The sequence below is a fragment of the Amblyomma maculatum genome, chromosome 1, assembly GCF_055883805.1.
Source record: "Amblyomma maculatum isolate TAMU_Amacu chromosome 1, ASM5588380v1, whole genome shotgun sequence".
NCBI lineage: Eukaryota > Metazoa > Arthropoda > Arachnida > Ixodida > Ixodidae > Amblyomma > Amblyomma maculatum.
In genome coordinates this window covers 294569986-294582866 of record NC_139344.1, presented here as the reverse complement: position 1 = coordinate 294582866, position 12881 = coordinate 294569986, and the positions used below count along the sequence as shown (strand labels likewise).

The 12881-nt window shown below is 46.3% G+C and overlaps 1 protein-coding gene across 7 annotated transcripts in view; it reads right to left on the bottom strand.

The window, feature by feature from the left end:
* babo (TGF-beta receptor type-1 babo) overlaps positions 1-12881 on the bottom strand; it is a 208220-nt gene that overhangs the window by 129452 nt on the left and 65887 nt on the right. For 5 of the 7 annotated variants that reach the window (XM_084591590.1, XM_084591591.1, XM_084591597.1 and 2 more), the window contains one exon: positions 3840-3957. In XM_084591590.1, coding sequence (XP_084447716.1) covers positions 3840-3957 — 118 coding nt within the window. Of the gene's footprint in view, positions 1-3839; positions 3958-4196; positions 4398-12881 lie in introns of those variants that run through there. The other 2 variants (XM_084591592.1, XM_084591593.1) reach the window with 2 other exon arrangements.

Below are 12881 nucleotides of genomic sequence, written 5' to 3'. Positions count from 1 at the left end.
CAAAGGAAGCTTCTGTGCTAAGCTGGGCGTGATAAAGAACAAACGAGGCAAGGACCTCACTGAAGCCTCAGAGATAAAGAAGAGGAGGCAGGAATACACAGAAGAGCTGTACAAGAAGGACCCGGATGTGCAAACCCAACATAAGACGGTTGTGATTACTGATCTCGAGCCGGGCATCCTGAAGAGTGAAGTTGAATGGGCCTTAGCCAGTCTTGCTAAGAAAAAAGCTAGTGGAATTGATGGCATTCCAGCTGAGTTGCTTCAAAACCTCAACCATGACGCTGTTAACATTCTGCATACATTATGTCAGAAGATTTGGACAACCCTGCAGTGGCCACAGGATTGGAGGAGGTCAGTTTACATCCCCATTCCAAAGAAAGGCAGTGCCAAAGATTGTTCCAACTACCGCACGATCGCGCTTATTTCGCATGCTAGCAAGGTGATGTTGAAAATCCTCCAAGGTAGGCTGCAGAGACCAAATTGCCAACCTTCGCTGGATCATGGAAAAAGCAAGAGAGTTCCAGAAACCCATCTACTTCTGCTTTATTGATTATGAGAAAGCGTTTAACTGCGTAGATCACAGCAGATTGTGGCAAGCTCTCCAAGAGATGGGAGTTCCAATTCACCTCATCTGTCTCCTCAGGAACCTGTATGAAGGGCAAGAGGCCACAGTCAGAACTGGGCATGGTCTTACTGATTGGTTTCCGATTGAGAAAGGAGTGAGACAAGGCTGCATACTGTCGCCCTGCCTATTTAACCTATATGCAGAGTGCATCATGAGGAAGGCCAGTCTGGATGAGTCTTCAGCTGGAGTGAAGGCTGCTGGAAAACATATCAACAACCTTAGATATGCGGATGATACCACTTTAATGGCAGAAAGTGAAGTGGAACTCTAAAGACTTCTGATGTGCGTACAAGAAGAGAGTGAGAAGTTCGGGCTTAAAGTGAACATTAAAAAGACAAAGATCATAACGTCTTGCCCTATCAAGTCCTGGAGCATCAAGGGACAAGAAGTGGAAGTTGTGACAGATTTTCTCTTCTTGGGCTCCAAGATTACCCCGGAAGGAGACTGCAGCCATGAAATTAGGAGACGCCTGCTTCTGGGAAAGAGAGAAATGGTTAACCTTGACCGCCTAGTAAAGAGCAGAGACATTAGTCTGCCAACCAAGATCCGTATAACTCGTGCTATGGTCTTTCCAGTTGTGATGTATGGATGCGAGAGTTGGACTGTGAAAAAGGCTGACCGCCGAAGAATTGACGCGTTTGAATTGTGGTGCTGGCGAAGACTCTTGAGAGTTCCTTGGACTGCCAGAAGATCAAATCGGTCAATATTGTCGACCATAAACCTTGACTGCTCATTGGAGGGTCAAATTCTAAAGTTAAAGCTCAGCTACTTTGGTCATCTGATGAGAAGAGAGGAGTCGCTGGAGAAAGATTTGATGTTGGGAAAGGTTGAGGGTCGCCGGAGAAGGGGTAGGCAGCGAACGCGATGGTTAGATGGCATCCTCGAGGCACTGCAGATGAAGTTATGTGATCTTAGGAAGATAGTGAGACCGGAAAGTGTGGCGTGACATGGTTCATAGGGTCACGAAGAGTCGGACACGACTGAACTGAACTGAGCCATGTCCTTATGCCGGCAATTGTTCCTGAAACCCAGATATGTTCTTTACAAGATGATTTAATCCTTTGCCAATTTGTTCCCTGGTGTATCAACATATCTACCCCTCCACCCTTTTTTTCCGTTCTCGTTCTGTTGCACCCTTCCCAGACGTAGCCTTCTATAAACGGCGGATCTTCTAGATCCTTGAGATGAGTCTCACATAGCACGTACACACCTATTTCATCATCCTTCAACTACTGTTCTATCTCTAGCCATTTTGCTCTCTTTCCACCCCCGTGCATGTTTATGTAGCAGATAATAGTGTTAACTCTCTTTTTTGTACTTTTTTTTCTCGACCTTCTCTTTGCCATTTTGTTGGGCTCAGCCTCCGTTATTACGCTTTGTTCTGCTTCACTTCCAACTGCCCCTGCGCCCGGAGCCCTCGGGGCCCCCTAAAAAAGCTACAGCCCTGCCTGCCAGGTGCCAGTCGATCCTTGCTCCCACCCTTCTGTTAAAATGGATGCCATCTCGCTGAAAAGCCCTGCCAAAACCTGCTCTATGCACCTCCCTGTTTACCTCAACCACTTCGAAACGCTTCTCAAGGCATAGCTTTCTATGTCATGATAACCAACCACTTGAAGGCCCTCTATACTTCACATGTTTTCATTGCAGCTCATCAGCAAATGTCATTACCATCATCTAAATGCAAATTACCTACTATGGTCTGTGCTTTAACTTAACACCTTTATTGATCATGCACTAACTTCCTGTATATCATGATCAATTACAGCACGATTTCAGAGACAAACACTCACAGAAAGAAGGACGCAGGACAAGTGCTAAACTATAATCTGGCTTTATTCGTACCCACACAGCAATATATATAGGAGAAGCAAGACATGCGCAGTATGAAAGATAGATAGAAAACACCCCTTCAAGCGAACTGCTCAAGGTAAATCAGTTCTGCGTTAAAAGGAGGCATGGGCGTGTCACTAACACATTAACTACCCCTCTTTCTAATATAGAAAGCTTCAGACACCTCACAAGCCTTCATACAACTGCTGTCAGCGCTCTCTATCAGTGTTTGTCTCTGAAATTGCACTATATGAATCCTGAGAAACCATACCATCTAGCCCGCCTTCAAGTCCTTTTCTTATAGTATATCTACTTAGACGGAAACTGAGCTGAGTGCCAGTAGCATCTTCCATATCTTAATCCACACAAGCCAACCTCCAAAAAACTCTCACAAGGATTTGAAAAAAAAAAAAAAAAAAAAAAAAATCAAAGAAGCAAACATGTAACATGGCACTAGCTTTAATATGTCTACCAGAAAGATATTGCAGAGTTAAGTAGACTGCATAGGTTGCAGAAAGGAATTCTGACCACAGCCCTGCCAAAGGCAAAAAATACATCGCGGTATAGACCAAGTTATAATGGAAAGCAACCCATCAGCAATGATGTAGTGGTCACAAGCAAATAACTGAGACCAGTGTCAACAGTGAATAATGGTTTACAAGTAATTGCCTCTGGCAACCCCCCCCCTGTGGTTCATCAAACACAATGCATTTAAACTGCAATGAAAATGAGCACATTTATGACAAAGCAAGCAGAAGTGAAGATTAACACTAGCAAAGAAAAAAACCAAGCACACTCAGTCTGCACCAATCTTAAGAGTAAACATGTTTACTGATGACAAGATTTTACTCACAGCTGCACAAAACATCTTCAAACTGGTTTGGTTCATAAGGTTTAACTTCCTGAAGCAACTCAGGCTATGGGGGACGCCACAGTGGAGGGCTCCGGCCAATTTAGACAACCTGGGGTTCTTTAACGCGCACTGACATTGCACAGTACACAGGCACCTCGCCTCTATCGAAACGCGGCCACTGTGGGCCTTGGCTCAGCAGTTAGCACCCTTAACACTGAGGCACTGCGGAGAGGGCAAACTTCCCTTGAGCTCAAGTTCTTGTTTTGCTTCAAGGCGGTCTTGCATAAACCAGGACCCTAGTTAGAGGCATGGAGAAGTGTTTAAAATTGCCCTTCATGCCGCAGGAATCGGAACATCGGGCTGCACAGAGAAGTTTCTGCATTACAGGCTCCATGCACCAGCGTCGAGTTCTGAGTCGTAAACATAAAAGCTCCATCCAAAATAGCCAAAAAAAAAGAAACACCGGTATCCATCACTGATCCAACAGCAACGACAACGCAAGTAACGGCAGCCCCTAGAAACCAGGCTCACCTGAATTCGTGCATTATGTCACCCGTCCTGGATTTCGTCGTAGCAGCGAAACATATCCCATCAGTTTCGCAGGTGTTATTGGACTCCGCACCGCAGATGTCACAGTAGCACTTGAGGCCTGGGAAAAAAGAACAGGAGTCGGAAAACAGAAGCAAGCATGCCGATGCAGTTTGCTGCAAGCAACTTCCACACGCCAAACAGCACGCGCCAAAACGTTACTGTCGGCTACAAATAACTCATCGGCTAGTGCCGACAGCGACAGAGGTCAGCGCTCGCGGTTTCAGGCACACCAGGGAGAGCTTTAAACCTAACAAGCGCTGCGAGCCAGTGCGCAGTGTACGCCGAGGAAACACTTACGAGGACCGCGCTCCATGACTTCGGGAGCTACCCGAGTGCGGAAAGCGACTTGAAGAAGGCCTTATTAACTACATGTGATTCTTCTGATCTACAGCGCGAGTAGGAATGACTCAACTAAAAAACAGCGGCAATCACAGAAGCGACCGCCCGCACCAGACTCCAGCGACCACATCGATCGCTCGGTGACGATACGTGCAGCGATGCGGCTCACGGGCTGCTGCAGAGTCCGACGGCTATGCCCGGCGGACTAGCCAGACTATCGCAGCTAGGGGTCTACCCGGTCTACCTACGCGCCATCGCAGGTAAACAACTTCCCTGCGCGCCTTCTCACGCTCGTTCTAAACTTTTCGTTTCGTTTTCTCATCATACTGTTAGAAGGGACTGTGGAATCAAGGAAGTAACGGTAGAAACGGCGTCTTTCTAGGGCCCGAGAGAGTACCAAGAGTACCTTCAAGTTACTTATCGTAACTTAGTCGAAGGTGACTTATCGGTGGTTCTACATCAACGCATGCTTGCGACGGGAAAAACGATCCGCGTGTATCCAGGTCAAAAGAATTAACCAATATGGGTCTAATTGCAAAGCTTCCATATGAACCAGTTGTACAATTTTGCCACCCATTGGGGTCAACCGTCTGAACCGGGAGCTTGCACAGGCCGCGCAAATAGTGTCAAAGCGATGGTTTACTGTGCGGTCATGGGCTAGTAATAACCGACTAAAGCGCAAAAGCTGAAGTCCGGACAAGACGACTGCAGGTCTTTGCACGAGGTACTTTGCACGAATGCGAAAAGGCCAAGGAGCTCTCGTCACGTTGCCGGCGAGAATGGCTTGCACGCATCAACAGACAAATACCAACTAAGTACACTTCATTTCGTGTCGGGTACGAAACGATTATCAATGTACGGGTACGGCAGCCCGTACGTCGCATTCGTCAATTTGCTTACTTTTTCGCAGCCGCGCGTCTTGCGGTTTAAGCAGTTTAAGCAGTCGGGAGCGGCTCCGCGGTTGCTTTGTTTTTATGCGTGCCAAGGCTTGTCAGGGGGTCTCAGACCACTCTCTGATATTGAAGAGGGGTCTGAGACCCCCTCGCCTGCAATGTATTTAGGGGCGAATCGGAATCTGAAAACAGCCATCTTTTTAAAACCAAGCGGGCATGCACTGACCCGCCCTCCAAATTCCTGTACTCACTGTCGCTTTTCTGCCTTGCGCCCAAGACGCGCATACACCATGTGTGCGTCGCAAAATAAACGAAAAAAGAATAACTAAAGCCACTGCTCGCACTCGGCGGGGAGAACTTTTCGTTGGCCGGGGCGTGCCCCAGCCTGCACGAGCAAGCGCATTGGGTGGCGGCGCTTGGCTTCAAGACGTGGCGCAAGAACGGAACACTGAATGGAATACGAGAAACAAAGTACAAAACAAGCAAGCGTGAGCTCGGGTCTCTGAAAAGAAAAAAAAAAAAAAAACACTTCCGCGTGGCGCTGATCGTATCTGATCTGCCCTTGGGCGCCGGGTGCACATCGGCATATGCGGCAGCATTATTCTAGTTCATGCTCTGATACTCTGTAGGAATCCACCAGCAGGGTCCTCCTCCACCGCCATCCGTTACAGAAGAAAAGTGTACGCTAATTGGACGGAAGACTTTTTCTGGACAAACGACCGTTCTTTCGCGTCACGTCACCGCCACCCTCACTGCCCTCAGTGCTTGGCCGAATCCTCCGCCCTATGACCACTATGACTTCCACTCTCTCTCCCTCTCTCTTTTGTTTTTGTTGTTTTTTTTTTTTTGTCTCCTCCGTACTTGGAAGTCTCTTAGGCAGCGTAAACTTTTTGAAACTTTGGCTGGTTGCTGCGCCTGTCTCCTCATCGTGCTGGGCCCGTTCTAGAACGGCTGCGGGATCAAGTGGTGTTCTGGCAGATGACGCCCGTGCTAGCCCTAACTAGCCACCGTACCCTAAACCAGACCTTCTTTATTGAAATGCTCCGTCGCTTCTGAGGATGCGCCAGCTGAAAGGAGGAGGAATAACTTGCCGGGCGTGACGTAAAACATTTTATGTTTTGTGTGTAAAATGTCTGCCGCTTCTAGTCGCCGTTTCTAGCGATAGGCCGATAGCTGGTCGCCAGTGTCGCCAGCTCCGTGATCGCTCGCAGGCCGGACTTGGCTGTGACGATGGTGGCGGACAGGTTCTTCTACCATGGACAGGTTTCTTGGCATCGTAGTTTGAATATCGTAGCCGAGTGGCAGTGTGTGGCCGTGTTCCTTTCCACTTGTTATAATACTCCTTGAGCGTCGGCCTAGCGTACTGTACCCTAACGTCTGGGAGGCCTGCCTTCTACCATGAGGCCTTAGCGTTCACAGCCAGTGTTGCCAATTTAGCGGTTTTTTACACTATTTAGCGCACGAAAATTTTGTACTGCGGGAGGCGAAATTTTTAGCGGTTTTTAAGCCTTTCTGGTGATTTTTTTGGTGGTTTTTTGTAGTTTTATATATTTTCTTTCTGAACCGTAAACGTGTTTAAGAATTCTATTCGCTTCTGCGAGAAAACGTCAACATATGAGCGCATGACGTCGCTGAGATGCCGCTATGCTACAGTGGGGAACATTGCAACACACCATGACTCGATTCTGCGGCACTTTTGAACCTAATCCTCGAACCTGCAGGGTAATTAATGCTGCTCAGACTACGAACTGCCACCAAATGTAGTTCAAAAGATCGACACGATGGAGGCGTACGCTGCCAACAGCGCTGGAAGCCCACTAGCTGTATCTGGTACCAGCGGTACGAGTGGTCAGTCGCTTTCAGATGAAGCAGACATCTTTCTGTGATTGTGCCTGCAGTCAGGCAGGACTCAGCAGTGTCTAGTCAGTACTTTCCATTTCAGAAACTTAAAAAAAAAAAATAGTTTTTAGAACTTTAACGTATGGTATGCAGCCTCTAGTCGATAAATAATATATTCAACGGTTTTTAGTCGGAAAAGAAAAAGTGCGTTCTTTTTATATTAGTTATATTTGTTTGCAAATTGAATAAAATGTACAAAAATAAACTTTTTGGCACAAAAAATACATTTAGCGGTTTTTAGGAGTTCCTGTTGCGGGTTTTTATTTTTGAGTTGGCAACACTGTTCACTGCTAGGGCCTAACTAGTCTAACTAACTTTATATACTTTAGCAAATATATACTAGCAAATTTAGCAAATATATGCTAACTAACTTTAGCAAATACTTCTAGGGCCTAACTTTATATAGTCCCTAGAAGTATTTGCTAGTCTGCCGTCCGAGCGGGGAACCGGTTAGCCGCTTCCCGAATGAAAGCGCAGGGGGCGCTGCACGCATTCGGAGCGTGGTCGCGTGGTCGCATTGTGTACGTGGTGCTGTGGCGATTGTGCCGTACTGCGAGTCTGCGCCGCGCTGATCCGTTGGTGCCGTGGCAAGGCTAGTGCACCACGTGCACTTCTTTTTGCTCGCGAGCCGGAATGCGCGCAAATTAGCTAGCATGTGTGCAAGTGTGCCTTTTTTGTGGATGTGTGATCGCGTCATGTCCAGAAAACGGGGTAAGCGTGATAGCACGTGTTTCTTGCCCGGGTGCAAGAGCGGGTAGCGCTCGTGCAAGGTGAAATGCTCTCTCTTCAGGACACCGAAAGACGCAGGGAAGAGGCAAGAGTGGGAGCGCAACATCAAGCGCGACGGCAAAGCCAATAACATTGTTTATTGCCTCAGCTAGGGCATAAAGGAATATGTAAAACGAAAATTAAAAGGCGTAATAAATGTAAGAAAATAGGTTGGCTGTGTTCTAATAAAGTTCAAGAGAGAACGATGATAAGGCCCTGCCGATATTGTCGGCTTCAGTGGCGGGCAAATCCACAAGGGGTGAATATCTTCCTCATTATTTGTGAGTTGCAGACAGGAAATCCTGGACGTTGATATAAATATCGGTATATATAAATATCGGATGATCCGGATCGGGGTTGCCCTCACATTACTGTAACACAATCAAGCTATAGTGTCGACGTTTGTGAGCGACACCTCAAACCCTGCTTTATTGAGCGAAGTTTTAAGACAGGTAAAGGTAATTGAGATTCCCCGGGATGTTACGCAACTCGCGAAGAATACCATCTCAATGCTGTTTCCTGACACTCCAAAATACTTGTTGAAACCCCTGCCTCTCAAGAGAAAGGATCACTTGTACGAGCAAAAACAGTCAGCAGGGAGACCTGCAGAGAAAGAAAAAAAGCGCACTGATCCTGAAGCATCAGTGGAGCCAGTTGAAGAATACAGCGGTGGTGGATCGTGTGACGCGAGCCTGCCCCAGGAATGCAGAAAGCTGCATGCCACCGCCACTGGGGACAAATGTCGATATTTCTGATGTTGAGCAATTAACATTCGCATAGTGCCACTCAAACGAGGACGAATCTCCGGAGGCAATCTACGCAAATCGGCGAGTTCTGTTCCATCGCAGTGATACAGGTGAAGCTGCCATGAATGCTGCTGTGTGCATTCGAGGAAACAAAGTCAAGGAGATAGCTGTAAAGTCGACAGAAGAGGTAATTAATTTTCTGCAGGACATTGCGAAACTCAGCTTGTGTCCTGGCAGCGGATTGAAGCCTATTACCAAGACCTTTCCCTCCTACAATGGGCGTTACTTAATTTGCGACGAACTGTACCAATATTTTTGATGCAGCTTGCATATAGCCTGCAAATACTTGGGAAATTAACTCAGAACGCCCTGTCAAGAAGAAGAAAAAAAAATTAAGAAACAGATTTCAAAGTCTCGAGCAGTTTGTCGTACGAAGGACAAGGTGGCAAAGCTGGTAAAAGCTCTCGGTGAAATGAAAAATGAAAAGGAACACCTTTCAAGGACAGAGTTTGAAAGAAATGTTAGTGCCCTTCCTCTCAACTAACAGCTGACTGTTAAAATATGTTTCAGAGGTTGCGAAACACAAGTCAACAAAAGTGATGGCATACTCTGATGAGTGGCTACTAGGCTTCCTAAGCACCAAAGAATGCCTATCAGCAGTTTGCCTGAAGCGCGGTGCGAGTTGAAGGGCTCGGGTTCCCATCTTGCGTGCTTTAATTGTGCATGCATCCGAAAGTTTCTAGTTCTACATACTTGTTATAACTTAGCTAAACGTCCGAAGAAGTTAAGATGAAACTATAGCGTGAATGAAAACGCCGGCGACAGCGCTCTATTGCTTGCACACATGGTCCTTGGAGCCTAGAATGTGCGTGTAGTACAGTCCTCCATGCAAGCGCAATCGTTTGCACAAAATCCTCAGAAGTCTTCATTACAATACAGCACGGCGGTAGCTTCAGCAGGATAATAGGGTATAAAAAGCAGCTTCGTTTCTACATCGGCTCAGGGGCATGCGCGCAAAACTTCGCTCACAAAAAAAAAAAAAAAAAAAAAAATCGTATCCTTGGTTATGCCAACAAGTCGGCTGCGAATTCAATATTACTGATATTACGACTAAACTGAAATCAAAGACTAAAGAGCGGCATCGCATGTACAAGGCACCTGACAATGAGCAATATTTCTAGGGACCCTAGCCTAACAGCCCATAGAGTTCCTTACACTACCTAGAGGGAAAGCTGAGGGCACTGCACTTCAGCCACCATGGGCGCGCTAAGAATCATGGGCCGGTGTGCTACTTGTTGCGGGACAGTCGGGTTTTCTCGGGTACGTGGAGTGGCGTTACTGCGATGTTTCTTTTTCGTCATCATCATCATCTGAAGGTGCGTACATAGACCGCGAAAGCCATAGTAGCGAAGGCGCAAAAGCAGACGTCGTCAATAAATGGTTTCTGTTTCCCGAAATTCCACTAAAAACTTTAAGTGATTGTACAACCATTATTATTTTCATAACGTTTTTTTTTATTTCAAAGTTTGGGTATTAGGTGCGAAACATTGGTATTTGTGCTGCTCAAAACTAAGCCAATAGGGGAAAGAGCCATCGCTTATATTGCATAAATCTCACACTGACATGCTGTTTCTCTCTCTTTTTGCAATTTATAGTCACAATATTTAATCTTCGGACATTATTTACGGTCGAACAACGTTTATCTTTGCATTAGTTTTGGCCAAAAGTTGTAGTTCTGTACTCGGTAGCTTTCCGGCCCATGATGCTTTGAGCGCCCATGGTGGCTGAACTGGCCGTCTGGGAACTCCATGTAAACTCCCATAGACGGCAGCACAGCTTTCCCTCTAGGTAAGAGTAAGAAACTCTATGTAACAGCCTAATTACCGGCTGTGGACGCTGCGGTCTCTCTCTCTCTCAGGAACATACACACGCACGCACGTAAAGCCACTTACACGTGCGACTAATTACTGCCCCCTTCGGAGGGATGAAACTGATGAAACCGCAAGGAAACAAAGGTCGTCTCCTGATTTCGCTTTCAGCGCATTTCTGTCCCAAAGAGGGAGTTTCGCAGCTGTGGTTACAGTCCCAGCTGTTCTAAACGTTGTGTATCCCGCCTAGCTCAACACTGGAGACAACTTCCTGTGTCGGCTGTGTACATAGCTGTTTCATTCTTGGATTGCCATTGCCGTGAAGCGTGTCGAACGCCTTGTGTAAATCGACAGCTACGGGTATGTCAGGACGGCCTTTGCACCATCGGCGTGCTCTGTTCAGGTTGGTGTGGAGAAGATAAAGGCTGTCCTGTGTTCCTAGCTGAGGGCGGAAGCCAGTCTGGAACGGGTGAAAATAATTTAATCTCAAGGTAATGTTTAAGTCGATTGGTGACCATGCGTTCCATTAGCTTACAGGCGGTTGAGGTTAGAGAGATCGGTCGCAAGTTGGCAAGTTGCGTGTGGTGTTTTCCAGGCTCGGGAAAGGGGACGACTACCGAGTATTTCTAATGGGGCGGTAGGCAGCCCGTATCCCAGTCAGTGTTGCCAATTTTGCGGTTTCACGGCTAAATCGCTAAATGTAGCTGGTTTTTACGTTATTTAGCGGGCGAAAATCTTGTATTGCGGGAGGCGGTATATTTAGCGGTTTTTAAGCCTTTCTGGCGGTTTTTGGTAGTTCTATATATTTTCTTTCTGAACCGTAAAGGTGTCTTAAAGTTCTAGTCGCTTCTGCGAGAAAACGTCACAATGTCGCTGTGAGCGCATGACGTCACTGAGATGCCGCTATGCTACAGTGGGGAACATCGGAACATGCCATGAATCGATTTCTGCAGCATTTTTGAACCTAATCCTCGAACCTGCAGGTATAGTGCCTAGAAATATACTGGCTAGTGTGCGCAGCGAGCGCGTTTCGTCCGGGAGGGGGAGGCTCCCGCCGCGAAGACTGCGCGATGACTCTTTCGTGCATACTTCGTACTCATGAAGCCGCGCTCGGTGCATACACAAACAGGTTAATTCAACAGATTTGTGTCCTATCCTGCTCAAGAAGCTTCAAAAGACAGGAATAATAACTTAAATATGCGTGCGCCGCATAAACGCAAAAAAAAAAAAAAAAAAAAACGTGGGCGTTAAACGAGCCAACCCATTCTACTGAACCATTCGCATTAGCGGTTAGAAAACTGTTCATTATTATGCTTTGAAATTAGTACCGAACTGGAAGTAGAATCAATATTTCAGTAAACTTATTGGGCTTGTTTGTTTGATAAAAAATAAGTAGACTGCGAGTTTTCTGCAACTTTTGGGAACGTCGTTGCGCACAGAGCTCTAATGTAATATGGGCGTCATTGCTTTTGTAACCGTTTGGGTATACTCAGTTTTAAACATTTCTTTTGCTCGACTTTATTTCGTTTACACAGTATTCCAATAGATCTATTTTGGAGAAAAAGTCAGTTTCTCTGCAGCTGTACAGTACCAACGCATGCATATCTTCCAACCAGTGGAAAAAAAAAAAAGGGTATGATGCGATACAAAGCTCACGAATAACGTTTTCTCACTTTTATATTCTTAATTTGCTTTATATTGTTTACCTTAGCTAGCCGGGCAATAATGTCACCAGGAAGCTTGGATGCCGCCTCTTGAAACTTGACGAGTCCCTGTGCGCGTTCAGCGGAACTTCGATGCAACGCCGCGAAACTCCTCCGTTAAAACAATGGCTCAATAGCGTTTCACACACACACGGTTGATTTTACACTTTTTATGGTACAAATGTTTGTTTTTGTTTTTAATTTTTATACACCGATATTTAGCATAGGCAAATATTGACTTTTTATTTCGATCATTTTGACACATTTGCACCCTCCTGTTTTTCCAATGTTTCATTTTTCATTTATATCAATCAACTGATCAATGCACGGTCTAAATTTTCATAGCAAGCATTATCAAGCATTGCATTTTCATTCTGAGCATTTTGACACTTTTGATACCACGCGTTATATTACAGTCCTGATCTGTTCGGGGAAAGTAAGGGGGCGCGACACGGCAGTGACTTTTCACTAGGCGTCCACAGTACAAGTAATAGCGACATAGTCATAGCGTTCTTGATATTTTGCTCATGAAATAGCATATGCCCAAACAAAGGCTATCCCGGGCAAGCGAACGGCTTTTTAAGCAGACAGAAATCACTTCGCATAGTCGGGTGTTTTCCGTGGCCATAAAAAGCTTACGCCCAATCTCATGAGGCCATAGCTTCCTTCTGTTGCTATTATCGTCACCGCGAGGAATGGAAAATGACTTTTTCGCGTCTTCCGCACGGTTCCGGCAGGCGAAAGCATGGCAGCTCGGCGCAGTCGC